We start from the raw sequence: 23,980 nt of genomic DNA, 5'->3' as shown, positions 1-23,980 counted from the left end.
ATTGGTACAGTCTTGATTTCTTAAAAGTAAAATTAGGGATTGAGTGCCTCATTCGAAAATAGCAGCATTTAAGTGAATGTAAAGTTAACTTATAAGAATGTGAACAGTATAATATCTTTCCAATATTTAATGTTATCATTTGTCATATGTAAAAATAATTAAAACATCTCTTTCCTCTCCCGGTTTTAATTTCAAAGTTTCAGCAATACCAGATTCCCAGAATACACAATTGACCATGTTGCTGACAGCCTTTATACCTAATTTTGCCCACACTGCTCTCGTGACCCAGAGTTTCTTTTCATATTCTTAACCCTCACCCGCCCTACAAACTCAGCTCAAGCACCACATCTAAAGAGCTTCCAGAAGGATGAGGCTCCCCATCACCACCATAGATAGCATCATATCATATATATAGCAACCCTGTATGCCCCACAGTATCCTGCCCGTGCTTCTACGAAAACACTTTCTGCATTGCACTGAATTTGCCAGATTTGCTTAGAATCCCCAGTGCTTATGAAGCTGCATTAAACATAATAGGCAGGCAATAAATACCCTTTTCATTTATAAACAAGAATGTAAAGTACTGCTTACTTCTCACTAGTGGTTTCTTCAATAGACATCAAAGATATCTTCTCTAGAAAGCATTTCATTTTCCAGTCCCTATTAACGTTAGCCAATTTACTTATACAGTCAATTTCGTGTTTTGATTTGAATGTATGTTCTCAAATGGAGCCCTAAAGATATCAGTACATTTAATTCCATATAAAAACAAATAAAACAATCTTTAGCAATTGACATTGGGACATAAACAGATGAATAAGACAGTTGTCGTACACCATGGTAACCAGAATTTCTATAAACGAGTTCAGACCTTTAAATGAGAATACATTTGAAATTCTTTATTTCTATAAAGTCTTGCTTAGCTGAGTATTCACATAGTGACAACACTGTGTAATCAATGGGATACCATATTCTAATAAGTGTATCAAGAGAAGTAGTTGTGAACATGTTTGTTCTGAATGTGCTGTAAATACCAAAATGGTAAAACTGCTTTATTTGAATTCACACATTATTAAATAGGTTATGTTTCATCCTTACTAAGACAAAGCATGAGATTATGATGAAAGAATAAGTGTGTAAGTCACCAGTTCTATCTCCCGCTACTTGTTGACATTTATGAGATCAGATAGGTGCCCTGGGTCCTCTATCATTTTTTACCAGAAAAAGAAACAAGTGTGAAGAAGTCTAGAAGACAAGGATGAAGGATATTAATCTTAGAATTGTATGGCAATAGCAAGCTGTGAGACCTCTGGAAAGCTGTTTAATATATTTGGCCATAATTAAGTGTATCTTGGAAGGAACCATTAAAAATAGATGCTTTAAAAAAAATTTACAACCTTGAACTTTTTTGATTCTTTTTGGGCTTGAACATATAAAATAGACGAGAAGTTCCTTAAACTGGTTTCTTCAACTCAGTCATTAAAACACATTTATTGAGTGTCTACTGTATCTCAGACCTAGGTCTTATAGCAATAACCCTCCCCCCAAAATTTAGAATCTAATTGGAGAGAGAGAGTAAAATCATTACAAGATAAAACAAAACCCTGTGTCATGTACCTATTAATCCAGTATCTCTTGGCCTTGTGAAGGATCAGAAACCTTAATTACCTGCCTTCTTTTAAACATGTTCAAATCCTCCAACTCCAGTAACATAGATCTCTTTGCTTCACTTTTTGGCAAAATGACAGCCTTTTTGCAAACAGTATCTATCACAAATGGCCTTTTCTAGAGAGATTTGTAGCTCGCTCAATTTACAACAAACATTGCCTTCCAAAGGGAATAGTATATTTTCCAGGAAAAATAGGTAAAACAGCAAGGACCATAACAAAAGAGTAGCAATTGTTTAAATGGTTTACCACAATATTTATTTTGAATCAGCTATAAAAGTAATGTCAGAAACTTCATTTCAACTTATTCAGTTTACAAATACTAAAACTCTGCATAAACACGGTATACCTATTTGGACCCAGTGCTAATAAATAAATAAATAAATAGAAAAAAGAAAAAAGCTAGAGCCAGACATTACAGGGGGAGTATCCAGCCAAAAGACATCCCAGTTGTTTGAAGACAATACATATGTGTGTGCTTGTTTGTTTATTTATTGGCGAATAAGAATTATTTAAGTGTATATTGTGTGCTTTCCAAGGATCTCTGATTGGCAGCTCTGATTCTCCACTGTAACTTAAGACAATTCTGTGGCATTAAAAAGTACTAGGGCCGGGCGTGGTGGCTCGTGCTTGTAATTCCAGCACTTTGAGAGGCCGAGGCGGGTGGATCACGAGGTCAGGAGATCGAGACCATCCAGCTAACATGGTGAAACCCCGTCTCTACTAAAAATACAAAAAATTAGCTGGGCCTGTTGGCGAACACCTGTAGTCCCAGCTACTGAGGAGGCTGAGGCAGGAGAATAGTGTGAACCCAGGAGGCGGAGGTTGCAGCGAGCCGAGATCGCGCCACTGCACTCCAGCCTGGGTGACAGAGTGAGACTCTGTCTCAAAAAAAAAAAAAAAAAAAAAAAAGTACGTAATTTGTGCCCAACTTCTGATTGTGTCACAAATGTGCTCTGTGACCTTGAGCACTCTTAATACGGAATTGCCTCAATTTTTAGCTTCTTCATCTGTAAAACAAAGGTATTAAATAAGGAGTTCTATAATTTTTCTAGCTCTAAATTTTACCACTCCATTTCAGTGGTTTGAATTTTCTTTGAACCCAGGAGAAGTGAACAGATGTGGATTTTACAATTTAAAAATTTAAAACAACAGAAAAACACACACACATGCAACATGATAATTTCATAGCAGTGTGATTTTAACAGGCTATTACCTTAAGGTCTGAAACAAAAATAAAAAGATCTCCAACCATATTCATAGGAGTGAATATAACATCAGATGTCTAAGACTGTGTAAACAATCTTCATGGCCAAGAGGCTCAATTATGATTCTCTCCTGATATGTATTTGATTTGATGTGATACATATACACCATGAAAAACTATGCAGCCATAAAAAGAGTGAAATAGGCCGGGCGCAGTGACTCACACCTGTCATCCCAGCACTTTGGGAGGTCAAGGCGGGCGGATCACGAGGTCAGGAGATCGAGACCATCCTGGCTAACACGGTGAAATCCTGTCTCTACTAAAAATACAAAAAATTAGCCAGGCGTGGTGGTGGGCGCCTGTAGTCCCAGCTAGTTGAGAGGCTGAGGCAGGAGAATGGCATGAACCCGGGAGGTGGAGTGAACCGAGATCGCGCCACTGCGCTCCAGCCTGGGAGACAGAGCAAGACTCTGTCTCAAAAAAAAAAAAGGTGAAATCGCGTGCTTTGCAGCAACATGGATGCAGCTGGAAGGTATTCTCCTAAGTGAACTCATGCAGAAACAGAAAATCACATATCACATGTTCTCATTTATAAGTGGAGTGGAATCTAACCAATGGGTATACGTCAGCACAAAGATAGAAAGAGTAGACACTGGGGACCCCAAGGGTGGGAGGTGGGGCAGGGAGACAAGAGGACGTGGTTGAAAAACTACCTATGGAAAACTTTATTCATTATTTGGGTGATGGATTGAATAGAAGCTCAAACCTCAGCATTACACAATATACCATGTAACAATCTTCACATACGTAACTTGAATCTAAAATTTTGTTAAGAAAGGAAAAGTATATTTCATTTGAGATGTCTCATCATCTATAGCTCTTATAAATTGCAGTGATGTCAGTAGTCTTTGCTGTCTTTGCTGAAGATTTTATGCACATAAATTGTGTTCTCATAGGGAGATTTGACTTCATATCTTGGCTATGGACATAGAAACATTTTTTATATGTCTACATGGCAAATTGCTCAGTTTAAGCATAAAGGAACAAATGTATCACCAATATTTCAGCAGACACTAATTCTTTTTGCTGTATCCTTTACAAAATTATTAGATCCCCTGACTTGATGGGGTCAATTCCAGTTTTTAAAATGTTGGTCCACGTGTCTATGTGTCTTTGGACAGTTCTAGGCATCCAGTACCCTGAAGTCATGGGAGACTTGATTCAGCAAATCATATGCTAATGGAATTTTTTCCTTGCTGCAGTTCTTCACTGGTTACTATTTTTACCTTTCCTTTTTTAGAGTTGGAGCAAACCTTATTGTATCTTCTGAATATAAGTCAACATTTAATGCACCTTTTAAAGAAGTTAATTGTATCTAGTGTGTGTGTACCTCAAAATAAACATTGCCATATTTATATCTACTGTAGGATCCAAGGGCCCTCTCAAAGCTCACTGAAAAATCAACTTGCCAAAAGCATATTGGAGAAAAAGCATACAAATGTATTTAATGCGTATACATGGGAGCCTGCAGAATGAAGGCCCAAAGATACAGAGGAAATTGTCCATTTTTAATGATTAGGTTCAACCAAGTGTGGGCAGCCATCAAGAAATATGACTGAAGGAAAGGGGTATGATCTAATGCTAATAGATTGAGTGGGGAAACCCAGCAAGGCCTAAGTTCTTCTTGGCCTCTCTCTACAGCATCCCTTCCTTCAGGGTATGGAAGGACCCTCGCTGGAATGGAGGTTTTATGACCTACGATCAAACAATATACAATATATCAATTGTGTATTGATAATTTCTTATGGCCAGGTTTTCCACAGAATGGTGGAGGGAAAATTAGAGTGATATTTTTAGGTTTTATGGCTAGCTTTGGGGAAAGGGGGTTATGGTTTCTATGACCCACTTTGGGGAAGAGGGATTCTAGTTTTCATGACTAACCTTGGGGGAGAATGGTACCTAGACACAGGAAAGCAGGGAAAGTACAGAGAAAAACTTTTGCTTCTGAGACTGCCACTGAGGCCTTCATTTGGGATATGTTTTCTGACCCCCAACATCTGAGCATCCCAGAAAATAAAAATTTGTGCAGTGGCTCATTCCTGTAATCCCGGCACTTTGGGAGGCCAAGGTGGGCTGATCGCCTGAGGTAAGGAGTTTGAGACCAGCCTGGCCAACATGGTGATACCCTGTCTCTACTAAAAATACAAAAATTAGTTGGGCGTGGTGGTGGGTGCCTGTAATCCCAGCTACTCAGGAGGCTGAGGCAGGAGAATCACTTGAACCCTGGGAGGCAGAGGTTGCAGTGAGTCGAGATCATGCCATTGTGCTCCAGCCTGGGTGACAAAAGTGAAACTCTGCCTCAAAAATAATAATAATAATAATAATAATAATAATAATTGAGTAATTACACACTTCTGCCTTGGGAGAATATCTTTTATTTAAATTAATGTATCTTATGTAGGCTTTTAGAAGCCGTTTGTGTCTCCTTATTTCTCAGAATATTGATTGCAGCATATTTGATGCTTTTTAAGGAAAACCACACTGAAAATAAGACATTTCAACTGTTCTTCATTAGTGAATATTTGGGAGATCAGAATGCAATGATGCTTATCTAAGGGGATGTTTCAGTTTGATTTCAGGGCTGTAAAAAAATGGTGAAGTAATTAAAAGAGACCTTCCCACTTCAAATAATATATTTGTAAATTGTCCTATTTTGTTAAACTGAAAACAGTTCTATAATTAAGTAGCTATAACTACTTGTACGCATTCAGAAGAATAAACCTTAAAATAATTTAATGATTGCTTTCATGGTAATTTTATTGAAAACGTCACTTCCTTTAAAACATTTCATCAATTATTCTCATAAGAAAATACAATGTCAGTGAAATAAACAAAATCAAATACCACATGAATTCACTTATAAGTTAGAGCTAAATGATGGGTACACGTGGAAGCACAGTGTGAAATAATAGATATTGGGGCCTCCAAAATGATGCAGGGAGTAAGTATTGAAAGGTTACCTATTGCGTACAATACTCGCTATTTGGGTGATGGATACACTACAAGTTCAGACTTTTAAATCAACCATATGTGGATGTGAGACATCTGCACTTATACCCACTAAATACAAATAAGTAAATGACTAGCACAATATTATATTCTCCAATAAAAATTACTCATACTAGTAATTTCTTTAAGAAAGAATAGATGTGGCTGGGTGTTGTGGCTACACCTGTTACCCTATATTCTGGGAGATCAAGGTGGGAGAATTGCTTTAAGCCAGAAGTCTGACACCAGCCTGGGCAACATAGTAAGAACGCATCTCTAAAAAAATTTTTTTTAAATCAGCCAGGCATTGTGGTGCATGCCTGTAGTCCTAGCTTCTCAGGAGGCTGAAGAGGGAGGATTACTTGAGCCCAGGAGTTTGAGGTTACAGTAAGTGATGATCACAGCACTGCACTCCAGCCTGAGCAACATAACTCACATCTGTAATCCCAGAACTGTGGGAGGCCAAGGTGGGAGGATTACTTGAGGCCAGGAGTTCAAGGTCAGCCTGGGCAACATAGAGAACCTATCTCTGCAAAATAAAAAAAAGAAAAAAGAAAACATTTAAATATAATTAGTCGGGTATAGTAGCATGTGCCTGTAGTTTCAGCTATGTAAGAGGCTGAGGCACGATTGCTTGACCTTAGGAGTATAAGGCTTCAGTGAGCTACGACTGAACCCCTATACTCCAGCCTGAGAAAGACCCCGTCTCAAAAAGAAAAAAAAAGAATACTTACAAATTTATGCTGTTTTCATTCTTGTATAGCTTTGGTATTCTTGTATACTTTTGTTATTACGTGTATATTGATTAATTTGTGAAAATATATATTTGCTTAACTATTGGGTTTCTCCAAGTCTGGTCTTGCTCTTCTAAGCGTTGTATCTATATATAAAGCCTTCAGTAATTTTGCAGATAACAGGACTTATGTTAAATATTGTGTTTTCTTCATCAATAAATGAAATAGCATTCTGATAGATGAGATTATACAAATCCTTTAGTCAGACAATTAGACTTATTGCATAATTATATTTTAGACATGAGATCATATACTAGACTCAAACTGTGTGCCAGATTTGAGAGAAAAGGGATAAACTAAAACTCACTTGGAAGTCAGCAGCCTGAGACATTCTCTGTTTCTATGTACAAATATGTTAGAAAAATGGTTCTGAAACACTTTGACTTTCCTCACTATTTAAAGATTATGTAAGAAAGTAGCAGAATGGAAACTGCCCTATTTTCTTTTTTTTTTTCTTTTCTTTTCTTTTTTTTCTTTTTTTTTTTTTTCCTAAACAGAGTCTCACTCTGTCACCCAGGTTGGAGTGCAGTGACACAATCTGGGCTCACTGCAAACTCCGTCTCCTGGGTTCAAGCCATTTGCAAGCCTCAGTTTCCCAAGGGCGCCGCACCCAGCTGATTTTTGTATTTTTAGTAGAGATGGGGTTTCGCCATGTTGGCCAGGCTGGTCTTGAACTCCCAGGCTCAAGTGATCCTCCCACCTCGGCCTCCCGAAGTGCTGGGATTACAGGCATGAGCCGCCGTGACAGCCGAAAACTGCCCTATTTTCACAGTGAATACACAAAAGAGCTAAAAAATTAAAACATGAAACTCCTTTGTGGTAATCATTAATGGAGCACAAAACCCTCAATCCAGCCTACGAAATGTCCGTTCAATTCCATGTCCGTTCTGTAGTTCAGGGAAACCTCTCCCGAAATGTCTTACTAAGGAAGTATTGTGCTTTACTAAATCTTTCCTTTAATGAAATACTGATCTGAAAACCCTGAATTGAAGTAGGGTGAAATTCATTCAAAAAATATCAAGCATGTGCCATGTGCCAGGCACTATATGCCAGTGAACAAAGATCCCCACCTTCACTGCATTTTAGCAAAGAGAGTAAAACAAAGAAACAGCAGGGCAGAGCACCAGGAGGTCAGGCTGCAATTTTAAACAGAGTGATCAGAGCAGGCCTCATTGGGATGGCAATTGTGCAAAAAGTCAAAAGTGATGAAAAAATTATCCATGAAGTTTTGTGGGAGAAGAGCATTCTAGGCAGACACTAGCAGTCACAAAGATCCCACGGCTAGCAACGCTGGGAGAAGAGCAAAGATGGCTGGGGTGGACAAGGCAGAGTGAGCAGGAGGAATTCAATAGGAATCGAATGAGGTGGGGTGGAGTGCAGGTAATTTAGGGCTCCATAGACCATTGTAAGGTTTCTTTTACTCAGGTAGGAAGCCATCTAAACAAGACTTAGACTTTTAAAGGATCAGCCTGGTTGCTATGAGAGTAGAATAGGTTGGGTGAGAGGAGATACAAATGAGGCAAAACAAACACCAGCCAGGAAACCACAGAAATAATCCAAGCCTGCTATGATAGTATGTTGGATTAGGATAATAGCAGTAGAAATGGTAAGATTTTAGGTGGAACTAAGATTAGACGAAGGATGTGAGGAGTCCAAGATCGTTTCTACCTGAAAAACGGGAAGAAGGAAGTGGCCATTAAGTGATTGAGGATGACTGAGAAGAAAAATTTCAGAGGCAAAAATAAGTTTTATTTATTTATTTTGAGGTGTCTAGTGGATACCTGACTGAAGATGTCACACAGAGAGGTTAATATAATCTGATGTCCATATGATGAGATGAGATCACCAAGATGAGTACTAAGAGAGGAGGCAAGCAGCCCAAGGTCGAGCTTGGGGACACACCAATGTTTTATCAAAATTCAGGGAAATGAAGATTGGGCTGGCAGCAAAAGACAGACTGAGAAGGAGCAGCCGGTAAAGGAGAAACGTCAAGCAAGTGTAGAAATTTGCAAGCCAACTGGAGAATGCTTCCAGGTCAAATGCTGGCTGCTGATTAGATTTTACAATGTGGAAATCTTTGGCGAGTTTTACTAAGAGTAGTGGAGTGGAGACGAAGCCTAATCACCGATCAGATGACCTAACCAAGTGTCCAAACTTAACAGTCTGAAAAAAGCCATAACTGTATGATGCAAGATGGAGACCGTAGCATCACCTTGCACTCTTGCACAAAAAGTTTAATCTGAAACTTACAAAAACTTTAGACCTTTCAGTTTGCAGGCAGTTCCAAGGTATATTAGAAGTTAAATTAGTGACACTACAAAGGAAAACTCTACAAGACAACAGGGCTATTATTTCCAGAAAGTGAGAGTCTTAAATGAATCCGGTTTGGGAGATGATGGTAGCTATTTACAAAAGAGACACGTGGAATAATCTGAAATAAGAACTTGATGTTAAATTAGGGAAGTATTTTAACTGGGATAATGGTATTGAGATTATATAGAATCATGTTCTTAGCAGATGCATGTTTAAATATTGTCATGTCTACGATTTTCCTTGAAATAGTTCATATAAAGCAAATGTGCCAAAATATTTTTAAAAAAGAAAAATAGTTCTGACAGCCATTTCCAACTGTTTGAACTAATTGATATTCGCTTACTCAAAATTCCTTCAACCATTACTTCTTGAGAACCTACTCAATGCCAGACAGTATTCTAGGCAACGGATAAAGAGTGTTGAGGAAACAGGCATGTTCCTTACTCTCATGGAAATTACAGGTCAATGAATAAGACTGACAATGAACCCAAGAAGTATAGAACTAAAAACTTTGATAAATTAAAGAGATTATATAGAATCATGTTCTTACCAGATGCATGTTTAAGTTTTGTCATGTCTATGACTTTCCTTGAAATAGTTCATATAAAGCAAATATGCCAAAATATTTTAAAAAAAGAAAAACGGTTCGGACAGCCATTTCCAACTGTTTGAACTAATTGATATTCACTTACTCAAAATTCCTTCAACCATTACTTCTTGGTAACCTACTCAATGCCAGACAGCAGATGTAGATATGTAGACAAATGATAATGTAGATGAAGGTGGTGACTACCTCAGATTGGGAAGACAGAGGAGAAAGGTTTGGGAAATTGCATTTAAGGGAAGAACCAAAAAATACAGATCTTTTTGTAAAGATTGGGGAAAAGAGTGTATTTGAAAAAAAGAAATGTGTGTGCAAAGGCAGCCTCACACTTTTCTGCTCAGTGTCCAGTTGACACCTGCCCTTCCTTTGCTTCTCTGTGGGTTATGCTATAGAAGAGGGGCATGAGATGGCAGTGGAGAAGCAGATAGCAGATCATGCAGAAACATACAAGAGCTCATTTCTTCCTAAATGAAAGGAAGGGTTTTTTGTTTGTTTGTTTTTTGCTGCTGCTGCTGTTGTTGTTGTTGTTGTTGTTGTTGTTGTTTGGGGGTTTCTTTGTGAGACTAAATCTCACGTGATTGCCCAGGCTGGAGTGCAGTGGCATGATCTCAGTTCACTGCAACCTTTGCCTCCCAGGTTCATGCGATTCTCCTGCGTAAGCCTCCTGTGTAGCTGGGATTCCAGGCATACTCCACTACGCCTGGCTAATTTTTGTATTTTTAGTAGAGATGGGGTTTCCCACCATCGGCCAGGCTGGTCTCAAACTCCTGACCTCAAGAGATTCACCGACCTCCACCTCCCAAAGTTCTGGGATTACAGGCATGAGCCACCACACTCAGCCCGTCAACGATTTTTAAAGTAACATGGCATGTGAAAGACTAATCTGGCATTTTACTGAGAATGAATTAAAGCAAGGCAAGATTGGGAGTGGGCAGTCCAGTCAAGGAGCTGCAAAACGGTGTGAGTGGGGTTAATGGGTTGAACCGGAGTGGCAGAGACACAGAAAAGTGGACAGACTGGAGCAAGTTTCCAAACTTTCATTTACAAAGCTTTGTTAATGACTGATGTAGAAGTGAAAGGAATGTAAAGAATGACTTCTGGTTTCATGGTACCATGAACTGTAATAAGGGTGACCAGAAGAGTATCAAAATTAGAGAAATAACATCCAAAGATGTTTAACCATATTCACCCTGCAATGCCTCTGATACTTCTAAGTGATTATATCAAGAAGCAGGTGGAGTGTCCCGTTTTTGAGACTCTCAAAGTCTCAACTACAGATACAAGTTTAGATCCTTCTTAGAGAAAGCCAAGGGCTGAGCCCTAAGGATGCCAGCACTCAGAGTTGAGGCAGTTAAGGAGGGGCCAGGAAGAAACAGGGATCAACTCAGGGCAATAATGTGAGTTCAGAGACGTTCACAGACTGAGAAAATGGAGGTTGTGAATGCCTTTGAGAAAAGGAGCTTTTGTGGACAGATGAGAGTGGATTTCAGACTGGAGTTGACTGAAGTGTTAAGAGCTTAATTCAAGGAATCTTTCAAGGAATTTGTCTATGGAAGGGATTAGGGAAATTAGGAACTGGAGAAGGCTATGGGGCCGAAAGGGAGAGTTTCGTCATTTGTTTTAGATAACATAAATGACTATACATTGAGAGAACTAATGCAGAAGAAAAGTTGATAGTTTTGGAAAAGTATCAGTTGAATGGGTTGACAAAGCCAGAGGAGATAGGACACAGAGTGCATAGTTTTGGAAAAGTATCAGTTGAATGGGTTGACAAAGCCAGAGGAGATAGGACACAGAGTGCACGCCAACAGAGACGCTCCTTTCAAATAGCGGCAGCGCCGGAAAATTTTCCCCTGCTCTGGTTGTGTAATTGTGTTGAGGGTCCAGTTATCTTCCTGAATTTTTTTTTAATTTAAGTAATTTGTTTTCATTGACAAAATAATGAGTACCTATGGTTTAATTTATTTTTAATAATACGAAAGGGAATATGGTCAAATATAAGTTTTCCCTGCACCTCAGGTCCTCTCCAAGGAAACCGCTGTACTAGCATCCAATGTATTCCTTTCAGAAACATTCTATTCACAGATAAGAATATTTATGCCTATGTAGATAGATAGATGTGGATATAGGTGATGATATAAATACAGATTCTCCATTTCTGTGATATCAGTAACATTCCGAAGAGGACAGAGCCGATCCACTTAAATTCAGGTACTTTCAAAAAGTTTTGTTTTTACAAATGGTTGAATTACAAGGGATAAAGGACCTACACAGAAAATGCAGGAATCCAGGAAGAGCAGCTATAGAGCTCACACCACCCAGGCCCAAGGAGATGAGGGGATGCAGATATTAGAGAGCTCAGATGCGTTCAAGAACCAAGATGAACCACAATTTTTTTAAAAGTGTGACATTCTTGGCCAGGCATGGTGGCTCACGCCTGTAATCCCAACACTTTGGGAGGTCAAGACGGGTGGATCACCTGATGTCAGGAGTTCAAGACCAGCCTGTCCAACATGGTGAAACCCCGTCTCTATTTAAAATACAAAAATTAGTTGGTCACCTGTAATCCCAGCTGCTTGAGAGGCTGAGGCAGGAGAATTGTTTGAACCCAGACGGCGGAGGTTGCAGTGAGCTGAGATTGCACCATTGTACTCCAGCCTTGGGGACAAGAGCAAGATTTTGCCTGGAAAAAAAAAAAAAAAAAAAAAAAGTGACATTCTTGTGACAACCAAAACACTGAAAATAAAACAAATCATTATAATATAGTGTAGCATAGGGCAGACAAGAGAAGTGACTGACTTTCTTACTGAAGGCTGACTGAAGGCAACCTCACAAGAGAGAACCAGGAAAATGCGTAGCCTGACCGATAGCTTCTGCCCGCTCCAATCTCCTGCTGATTGGCTAAGCTCAATCAAGGAGAAGTCAGAGGTTTTAGGATCTCTCAGTGTACTCCGCCTCATGGAGCTGAGGGCAGGGAGGGGAAAGCTGAAGAGTGATTGGAGGGGAAAATGGAGATTTCTGACCTTCATGCATCACCACAATCAATTCACTTTTCACACAATACCCAGAACAATCGTCATTTAAAACAAATGGAAGCATATTATAAACACTGTTCTATACCTCTTGCTTTCTTCCCCTGGCAATGTATTTTTGAGATTGTGCCTTATCAGTACACATAGATCTGCTTTGTCTTTTTAGTGGCTGTCAGGAGTTCCATTGTACAGAATCCCTTAATTTATTACTACGTTTCTAACCAATAAATATTTTCTCTTAGATTTTTTGGCTGACACAAACAATGATGCAATAAACATTTTAAAATATGATTTGGGGAAAGTACACTAGTGCATGTATAAGATAAATTCTTAGACATGAAATGGCTAGGTCTCAATATATGCACATTTGAAATTAATAGACTTTATCAAATTGTTCTCCAGTGTGCACTGTGATCAAAAGTGCATGAGAAGGCTTTTCCCATTAAATATCAGAGAGATGTTCAATGAATCTCATTGAAATTTAATTTGTGCTGCTTTGATTATGAATGATGTTGAACATTTTCTATATGTTTAAAAGTTATGTGTTTTTTTTCTCTGTGAACTGCCCTGTTCATACCCTTTACTCATATTCCAATCAAAACGTTTCTTATTAGTTCCTGAGTATTCTTTATAGGATTAAGAAAATGGCCTTTAGTCTGCCATATTATAATATGCTTACCAATTTGTCTTTGGATTTGGCTATGTTTGGTCACTCAAGATATAAACAAAAATTATGTAGTGAAATTTATTAATGGTTGCTGGATTTGTGTCTTCATTAGAAAGACCCTCTGTATTAGTTGTTTATAAAAGTATTCCACCATGTCTTTTATTTTTTATTGCCATGTTTTAAATCTCTCATCTATCTGGAATTGATTTTGGTGAAGGAAGAAGGGGACGTCTTCTTTTTCTCACATGATTGGCTGGTTGTCTTACATCATTTACTAAGTAAACCATTTTCTCCACTGACTTAACATGCCACTGTTAACATAACTTGTATGAATCTTTGTATTTATTTCTGGATTTTTAATTCTATTGATCTATCTATATTTTAATGCACCAATATTAGTTTATATTTACTGTGGATCTAGTAAATATTTTATCTACTATTGATAATCTTAACTATTGAGCTTTAATTTCAGAATATTCTCAGCCTCTGTGTTTATGTTTTGTATCAATTTTAGAATTCATCATGACTTTTTAAGTCTCCCATTAGTAATGTTTGTGGTTATATTCTCCCAACATCTAAGTACCTTGGATGTCTTTCTCGCTTCCTCTATCTCTCATCTTCCTTTCTTTCACCTACATTTCACTATATACTCTCTCTCCTAGTTCATGCCTACCCTTAAACTTTTCCTAGTCTGCCCCTGCAATTTTGTAATCAAAGATACAGCAGGTTGTTCAGGCACGGTGGCTCACACCTGTAGTCCCAACACTTCGGGAGGTCGAGGCAGGTGGATCACTTGAACTCAGGAGTTTGAGACCAGCCTGGCCAACATGGCGAAAATCCGTTTTCTACTGAAAATACTAAAATTAGCCAGGTGTGGTGGCGGGCGCCTGTAATCCCAGCTACTCAGGAGGCTGAGGCAGGAGAATCACTTGAACTTAGGAGGCGGAAGTTGCAGTGAGCTGAGATGGCCCCACTGCTCTCCAGCCTGGGGGACAGAGTGAGACTCTGTCATGTTTGAGACCAGCCTGGCCAACATGGCGAAAATCCGTTTTCTACTGAAAATACAAAAATTAGCCAGGCGTGGTGGCGGGCGCCTGTAATCCCAGCTACTCAGGAGGCTGAGGCAGGAGAATCACTTGAACCCAGGAGATGGGGGTTGCAGGGAGCCGAGATCACATCCCGCCCCTTCAGCCTGGGGGACAGAGAGAGACTGTCTCAAAAAAAAAAAAAAAACAGCAGGTTGTGGTGAAATAAAATGTATCTATGGACGTGAAGCAGAGAAGCAGATAACTCAAACGTGATACTTAAAACAAGCATCATGTTACATATTCCTGTGCATTTCAGAAAATGTACTTTGGGGCACAATATTTCTTGTATCTTTTTGTTATGGTCATCTTTTTTCCTCCAACAAAAGAGTTGAGATGGAATTAAGGCTAAATATTTTTTAGGGGAGAAGTATAGTTTACAATTATTCTAAATTTAACCCATTATGAGAAAACAAATTATGAGTTTAAATTTAAAATTTATTTTCCTAAGAATTTCTATCAAAACCTGTCAGGTTCGAAACTTCCTTGTTAAATAAGAAAAGTTATTACCTCAAACTGAAAATGCCACTGCTTATCACTGGTTTCTACACACAGAATATCTGAGGCATCTTAATTCATTTACCTCCAAGTAATAAATGAATAATGTAACCTCTTTAATCCTTTTGGGTTTCTTGTGGTCTCATTCTACTCCAGGTTTTTAAGATTTTCTACTTGGAGCATTAAAATAGCTGTTCAGTTTATCTGGTCTTTAGTTTTTCCCTTTCCTGTCTATCCTACGCCTATTACTACCTTAATATTTTAAAATACGAATTTATCAAGTAAGTTCATTTTTGAAGACTTTCAGTACTTTCCATGCCTAGTAAAAAAAAAAAAATGTTCTAAATGCTAAAGCTAGTTAAAACCATTCTGTTAGCAGTGAAGAGAATATATCTCCATGATGCATCTCTCGATGGCTGGCTTTATTTTGCCTCTGGATAAAGTTCAAAAATCCCTTGAACAGTGAATTGACTGTAGATCATCATACAATCTCCCATAAATATTGTTTCCTGCTATTTAGCTTCTTGATAAGAAACTATAATCAAATGGCAGAGTTTACACAGTAGGTGCTCAATAAATATAAGTTGAATGAACAAACAAAGCTACATTCTCCAAGAAAATCCCTAATGTAATAATTAATACATTTTACAATCTGAACCCAACCTATGTTTGTACATTTAACATCTGTCAGTTCAGTTGTTTTCAGCTGCATATAAGGCAACACATAAATGACTTAAATAATAGCAGTCACCAAACGTATTTTGTTGTAATAAGAAGGCAAGATATAGGTCAGCATCAAAGTAGAGGAACTGCAGTCCTATTTTAGTTAGGATATATGTATTTATGTATTTGTTGTTTTTTTCTTTTTCTCTCTATTTCTCTCTCTCTTTTTTTTTTTTTTTTTTTTTTTTTTTTTTTTTTTTTTTTTTTTTTTTTTTTTTTTTTTTTTTGGTTATTGTTGTTGAGAGGGAGTTTCACTCTGTCCCCCCGGACTGGGGTGCAATGGCACGATCTTGGCTCACTGCAACCTCCACCTCCTGGGTTCAAGCGATTCTCCTACCTCAGCCTCCCAAGTAGCTGGGACTACAGGCACCCGCCACCACAGCCAGCTAATTTTTGTATTTTTAATACAGACAAGGTTTCACCATGTTGGTCAGACTGGTCGTGAACTACTGACCTCAGGTGATCCATCTGCCTTGGCCTCCCAAAGTGCTGTGATTACAGGTGTGAGCCACAGCACCTGGCCAATTTGTTTTTATAATAAAGTCCCAAAATAACGGTGGCTTAAAACATCCAGAATTCTATTTCTCTCTCATGAAAATTTTTGGGTAGGTGGCCCAGGGCTGATATGCTATCCAAAGCTCAGATTACTTAGATATTTTCATTTTATTCCCTCTTTTGTTCTGAGATGGCTTCTTCAGTTCTCACTATCACAGGTTCATTTCTGGAAGGAGGTTGGGAAGGACAAAAAAAGGAGAAATACTACATATCCTTCCCTTTAGGGGCTTCATCCAGACATTGCCCATGGCACTTCCATTGCCTTCAACTTAGTCACAGGGCCACGTAACTTAAAGCCTTGAAAATATTGTCTGTAACTAGTGGTGGTTCTATGTCAAGATGTAAATTCTATTGCTATAGAAGAGGATTGTAAATTTTGCAGAAGAGTGTGCAACAGCTTAATGACTTTGTTAAGAAGCCTGGCTCTTTCCTTTTTCTTCCTTGGAGACTGAAATAGCAACCCCTTCCAAAAGGCACAGGCCACATGAAGGAGGCTGGATACCTGAGCAAGAGCAAGGGGATGACAGGAAGAAAGGGGAAAGGGCCGCGGTGTGGGCACCCACAACTGTCTGCTGTGATCTTCATTGCTGTGTGCAAACTTTCTTCTCTAGCCAAACTCACTGATTCATTACTTCACAACCACATTCTGTGCTTAACTAAACGTGCAGGCCCTTGCCTTCCCTCCATGTAGAAGGGGATTCCTCCTCCTTCCAGGCTACTCAAGTCTAAACTTTCTTTCAAAGATCTGTTATTCCATAAAACTTCTGTACATACATAAAACAGTGGCCTATGATCTTCATTCTGTACCAACATTTCTCATATCTGGCATATATATATATATATATATAGAACTCACTTGCTAATTATGTTTGCATGAATAAATACAGTTTCTTGAGAATGAAACTTCCTTTATTCTTTGTTTCTCAGAGTTTGTTTTAGAGTATCTTACGTGGAGCAGGTGACTGACTGATTTAAAGGAACTTAAGGTTATTTATTTAGGTTTAATAGTTCAACCTGGAGACAGATGAATAGACAGATGGTTTTGCAGATTCTTCTCCTGTGAGCTAGCAATCTTTCAAAAGACATTTTATTTACAAAACAATGAGGAATATATTGTAAAAGTAGAGCTCTAAGTAAATTAGCAAAATGAGATAAAGTGAACTCTAGTTCATTATAATAAAAAAGGTTTAAAAGGCAGAAAACCCAAGTTAAGTTGCTTATCTCATCATAGCAAAATAATGATCAATAGATGTAGACCAAATAGGCTTGATTTTTTTTAATGAAAAGTTTGGGCATAATGTTGGAGGTACAATATCTTAGCATTTAAATCGTTCCTTATTTTTTCTTTTTTTTTTTTTGAGACGGAGTCTCTCTCTGTCGCCGCAGGCTGGAGTGCAGTTTCCGGTCCTCAGCTCACTGCAAGCTCCACCCTCCCGGGTTCACGCCATTCTCCTGCTTCAGCCTCCCGAGTAGCTGGCCTACAGGTGCCCACCCCGTCGCCCAGGTCTAGTTATTGTGTATTTTTAGTAGAGAGGTGGGGGTTTCACATTTGCCAAGGAATGTCTTCGATCTCTGACCTCTGATCCGCCCCGTCTCGGCCTCACAAAGTGCTGGGATTACAGGCTTGAGCCACCACGCCCCGGCCTAAATAGTTCTATAAAGTAAACGAAGGAGCTCCACCAACATTACATTAGCATTTCTAGTTTTACCCCTATAATGTTATGTAGTAATAAAATATTAAATTAGTTACGGGAATTGTGATCACTTTTCTATATAATTTCTATTTGAATAAAATAAATAGAAGGCAGAATAAAATAAATAGAAGACACTCCATAGAGAATATCCTTTCAACTGAAATCAAAATCTAATTAGTATAGAAAGAAAAGTACTCAAATATTGTTGAGATCAAGGTAGAAGGTAATGCAGAAGAAATGCTATGATTATGGAAACAGCTCTGAGAGTCAGGAGTGTGAAAAATAGTAGTCAAGGAAGCAAGCATTCTAAATATATTTCTTGTCTTAATAAGCAAAAAGAAAATTTCATGCTGAGATGAAGGGAAAAACTCATAAATTAAGGAGGCAATTTATACTGGAATAATAACTTATAAATTGTTTTAAATAATGGTCTAATCATTTACAAAAATAAGCTATCAGTAACCTAGAAGCAGTCTTTGCTAAAGTTTAGACCAAGGCATATTTAATGTCCAGGTGTAAAAATGGCATTAGTCTAAAAGCAAATTAAATATTCTAGCACTGTTATTTGTATGTGATGTAAGCGCGGGGAAAGTCTTAGCTGACCCTGGGATTAAGAATGCTGAACTTGATTTTACGAAGAAATGAAACTGCCTTTATAGTCAGTGATCACTTTCTCTGAATTCTATGAAGTCTACAATCAGGTGCAGAAATGATTTAACTTACTGAATGAGATGACAAAGATTATTATATGTCACTCTGAGTGGATCAGATTAAAACATGGTAGGAAGACCTATGGAAAAGTAGTCTTAGGAGAAATGACTGAATAGATCATGGTAACCCCGGCTGCAGGCTGTCTTCCCTCCTTGTGCTCCCTTCCTGGGCTGTTTCTCCTCCTACTCAGCATCTGCATTCTCCTTTGAGCCCCCGCTGCAGAGAAGTGTGATGCTCTAGAGCCTTGTTATTCCAAGCGTGGTTCTCTGACCGACCACATGTACATCACCTGGGACCTTGTTAGGATTTCAGAATCCCAGACTCCAATTCTGACTGCAAGAATCAGAATCGTTAAGATTTTCAAGAGATTCCTATCTACACACAGGTTTGAGAAACACTACTTTTGAGTCCCAAAGATTCTGTTTATACAGAACAGCAAGTTACTCTGATACACACGGCACTCTTAATTGCTGTTTGATACCACCAGAACACATTTCCATGTGCATTTCTGGAGTCATGGTGCTATGACTATGGTTTTCATGTCAGGTTTTACAAAACCAAATATGGTTTTAAAGGTAACACAAAGATTTGATTTCATTTTATTTTAAAATGTCTATTTTAACTTTAAACACTGTAGATAAAAAACCTTCAAGGTGCGTTGATGATTAGCAAGGCATTACAGTTATGCTGTCAGGCTAACATTTTTTGGATTTGAAATAAAATTTCTCCCACTATCCCTGCTTAGTTAAATAATATCCATTTACTACAAAGTAAGCTACTACAAACAAACAAATCTGGAGTTTCTTCTATTTGTGAATCCCAAATTTCCCAATGCTTTGTATTTAAAATCAAGTTCAGAAATAAAAGAGATGCTATGGGTAAAATAAAAGTGCAAATGTCATCCATAGCCCTGCATTAAATTGTGACATCCATCTAAGCAGCCACTCTCTGTCCATATTGATTTATTTTGCCTTAAGTAATTGCAGCCCATTTGACCTTCCAAAATATAGCTTTCGTTTGTCTTGTAAGTATTGAAGTCTAAATGAATTTTATATGAATAAAATGCATTTTGATTCTAAAGCATTTTGAAGCTGGAACTAAAAGTATGAGTTCGACGGAGAAGGCAGGGCTGTCTGGAGCCCGAGTTCATTGGATGCATCCCTTCTTCTGGAGTCCCTTGATCACAAGAAATTGACACCTGCCAACTTCTCCCCTGTACCTTCCTGATCCCGGTCAAGTCATTCTCAAGTAGAAGCAGTCGAGTCATTTTGATTCATTTTTTATGTGAATCAAACTTCTAAGCTAGGACACGCTAAGAAACAAATTACACATTCCTTGTGGCTACTAAAAAAATTAGTTTATTAGCGTAAGAGTCTGGATTTGAGAATAAAATCATAGATACAAACAATCTATATTTCTCACAGTAAAAGAGATATTTCTTCTGAAATTACTTCAGTTTCTTGGTGGTGTAACTTTCTAGTATTGCATTCATCCGTTCTTTCAGTCAACATGTCAATAGGTGGTTATTGAGCATGTACCTAGTTACATAAAGAATTGTAAGATAAAACCCCTTAATTGTAGGACTCTCAGTTCAGAAGAGACAGGTGCTCAACAAACCATTGCTAAGCAATGTAATCATAGTGTATTGGACATAGGTTACTGGTTCTGTGGAAATACAGAAGAAATAATAGGAAAGGGGCAGCTAGGTTAATTAGTATTTTGTTTTGCTTGGCAACTCGTCCTAACTTTTTAAAAAATATATATGGTGATAGGGTTTGCAATTATATCTGAACCAAGTTGGTTGGGAAATAAAACATTTTCCACCATTAAGAATTAGAATACCCATAATCATCATAGGGAGAATGTCAATTTTAAAAATAAGAATTGGCCAGGGGCAGTGGCTCATGCCTGTAATCCCAGCACTCTGGGAGGCTGAGGTGGGTGAACACTTGAGGTCAGGAGTTCAACACCAGCCTGACCAACATGATGAAACCCTGTCTCTAATAAAAACATGAAAATTAGCCAGTTGTCATGGTGCATGCCTGTAATCCCAGCTACTTGGGAGGCTGAGGCAGGAGAATCATTCGAGCCTGGGAGGCGGAGGTTGCAGTGAGCCGAGATGGTGCCACTGCACTCCAGTTTGGGTGACAGAGCAAGACTCTGTCTCAAAAATAAATAAGTAAATTTATAAATAATAAAAATAATATTCAAAGAAGAAAATATTAAAATTTCATCTAAATAAAAAAATACTTTCAAAGAAATCCTTAATACTGAATTTTTAAGTACAGTTGGACCTCTATATTTGTAAATCCATCTGTGGATCCAACCAATGGCAGATAGAAAAAAAATAAAAAATAACAACACAATGATAAATCTAAGTTATCTAGAGATTATTTAAATTATACAGGAGGCTGTGCATAGGTTAAATGCAAATACTACACCATTTTATAAGAGAGACTTGAAAATGTGTGGATTTGGGTATCTATGGGGTGGGGGGAGGTGTGGAACAATCCCCCCGCAGATACAGAGGGATGACTTGTATTCATTAATCTCACTTGATGGATATATGCTTTTTGCATGCGTGTAAGAACACAGTAATCTTTTCTATCATCAAGACGATTTTTTACTTTGCCCATTATTTACACCACATTTAGATTCCAGCCTGGTTTTCCTTTGCTACTCAGTACACTTCTGCACTACTTCCCTCGAATTAATTGATATAATGAGCTGATGTAAATTACTTTCAATATTAGGCTGAGCTAATATTAACCCACAATAATTTAGAAAGTAAATATACCATACAACACCATATACGTACTGAATTCCAAAATTAAGTATCAAGGATGTTTTAGTTTCATATAATTTTGAAGTATCTGGCCCATTGCTCCCTTCCATGATGTGGAGAACCACCTGCTCTGGATGTAAACACCTTCTGCTGTGTGTGTCCCCACACCTCAGGGCCCATACAGAATAGTGGGCATAGGAAAGGACCCTCACAACCCTGGACTGCCCACCACTTTCACTCTTCCACCTCCTTATCAGTGCTTTCCTCACCTATTCTGCTAGGAACGATTTTCAACATTTTAATCATAAACATACAACTCTTCAGGCCCAGGTGAAATGTTCTGAACTTTATGAAGCCCTTTGTTTATCATCCACCTGTAACTCCTCTAGTATCCAAATTTCTGTATCATTTCATATACCTTTTATGACTCATCAAATTCTTCTGGGTTTGCGTTTTTCATGAATCAGATCCCCACCCACCTCCACTCAAATTTGGAGATGAAACATCTTTGTAGCCTTGATAACACTGAGCCCATATTTTATAAAAAGTAAGTGTCTATTAAACTTAGGGTGAATTTTCCATCCCTCATAATAATTCAACAAGATGCTTTTGTTTATGTTGTGTTTTTCCCCAGAGTTCTTCCTCTCATTTTCTTCTCTTACAGTCCTGTCCATTTATTGAGTCTCAACCTAAAAGCTTTCAATCGTGCCCAAAATGTATGTGTGATTCCTCATGTGAAATCCCATAGTACTTTATTTGTCCCTGAATTATGCTGTTTTTCATTTCTTCCTTGCGCTGTAGTTTTCATACATACTGTATCTACTTCTATATGAACTATGAGCTCTTTTGCAAGCTGTGAGTGCAGTCTTAGTCATCTTCTATTTTCCATAGTTCTGTGCATACAAGTGCTCAATCCATGTTTGTTGCAGGAGTGAAAGTTTGTAAAAAGTTGTGGAAGAACAGTACAGCTACTCAGAGCCAGGGGCTCCATGCCAAACTGAGCCAAGCCCTGCTACAGGTGAATTTAGGCATGGCTAGTGGTCAATTGGGAACAGGAGTTGGAGAATGCTATTTCTGAGGCCAGCTCTATCAGATTTTGTAGCAAGGAACTGCTAGGGCATTATGATAAAGGGGTTGCTTGTAGGGTGGGTCTTTATCTGTCCTTTTCCTGTGACCCATGATTATAGATTCTGCTATTTTAATCTGGGGAAGTTTTCCTGTTCTTGACAGTTCCCTATGAAAGTCTAGATCTCGTTTGTGAATACTGGTACATCATAATGAATACCTTTGTTATCTGTGAGCATCTTCAGCAGGATTATAACAAAAATCAGGTTGTGGGGTAGATGGAGAGAGGAACTGATGGGAGGGATGAGCGGATGGATGGAACCAGGAGGAAGGAAAGGGTTTGTGCCATTGAAGCAGGGAGGTTTCAGGACCAATTTCAGCCTCTCAGTTTCTGAGGTACAGTCAAGCTGTGCCCTGGAGGCTGTGTTTCTGATACCTACAGCTTCCATTTATTGGCCCACTATTTCCTGCCTATTAATTGTCTATTAATACTTCATGAACATTATCTCCAAACCTTAAAATTACTTGTAAGATAGAATTATCCTATTTTTCAAAGGTGAAAACTAAGGTTCGGAAAGATTAAGTTACGTAGTTACAATTAGTCATCTTAATAAAAAGATACAGATTTGAAAAGAAAACCTGTATCTTTTTCCTCTGTATTATGCTTGCTGCCTCTTTAAGCAGGCTGCTTTAGTTATCCAGTGGGAAATAGGTGTTTGGAAGTCTTAGAAGTCTTTTCTTTCTAGGTTAGTATATTTTCATTGCTGTTATTATGACATTATTTCAAAAACTCAAATTGCTATGAAAAAGTTGGCGATACCCCTCTTTAAGTCAGTATTTGGCTTGATAAAGAATATAATAAAACAAGAAATAAGGCAACTTTTCTTCGATCTTTCACCAGGAGGGAATTTAGCTGCTGTCTTTGTTTTGGGGTAAAAGAAAAATGAAATGAATCTGTGATATTCAAGTAAATCCCTCAGTTGTTTGTTAGTGTCTACTGTTTACTCAAAAATGGGAAGCACCAGGACTGTGATACATCATCTTTGTTGCGCTTGGCACCTTCAATCATGAATCATATTAATCTGCTTAAACTAACAAGGATTAATTGCCTTGGTAAGGCAACCTGGCATTGAAATGATATATTGCCCAGACAGCTTGGAATTTGGCCACTCGTAAATCTCATTTGTTTGTTGGTTTATTTCTGTTTGTCTCTCTCTCTGACAGATGTGTGCCCAATCACTGCGAGCATGGTGGGAAGTGCTCGCAAACATGGGACAGCTTCAGATGCACTTGTGATGAGACAGGATACAGTGGGGCCACCTGCCACAACTGTGAGTGCCAATTCATCTCACTTTAATCTTGTAATTGCATGAGAATCTCAAGTCTTGGGCTGTGCTTTGAAGCTCAGCAACCTGAATAATCCACAGAATACATCACTCGAATCTGAAAAACCAAGATACCAATTGTCATTTCTCCAAAAAAAAAAAAAAAAAAAAAAAAAAAAAAAAAAAAAAAAAAAATTGTTTTTTTTA

The 23,980-nt window shown here is 38.2% G+C and overlaps 1 protein-coding gene across 1 annotated transcript in view; it reads left to right on the top strand.

Moving 5' to 3' along the window:
- Positions 1-23,980, top strand: part of LOC108523542 (contactin-associated protein-like 2) — a 1,139,721-nt gene that overhangs the window by 685,034 nt on the left and 430,707 nt on the right. Inside the window, exon 10 of the mRNA XM_017864187.1 lies at positions 23,673-23,779. Coding sequence (XP_017719676.1) covers positions 23,673-23,779 — 107 coding nt within the window. The remainder of the gene's footprint in view (positions 1-23,672; positions 23,780-23,980) is intronic.

Source organism: Rhinopithecus bieti, unplaced genomic scaffold, assembly GCF_001698545.2.
Source record: "Rhinopithecus bieti isolate Rb0 unplaced genomic scaffold, ASM169854v2 scaffold_74573, whole genome shotgun sequence".
NCBI classification, from domain to species: domain Eukaryota; kingdom Metazoa; phylum Chordata; class Mammalia; order Primates; family Cercopithecidae; genus Rhinopithecus; species Rhinopithecus bieti.
The sequence above is the reverse complement of the archived record's forward strand: the minus strand, read 5'-3'. Positions and strand labels throughout refer to the sequence as shown.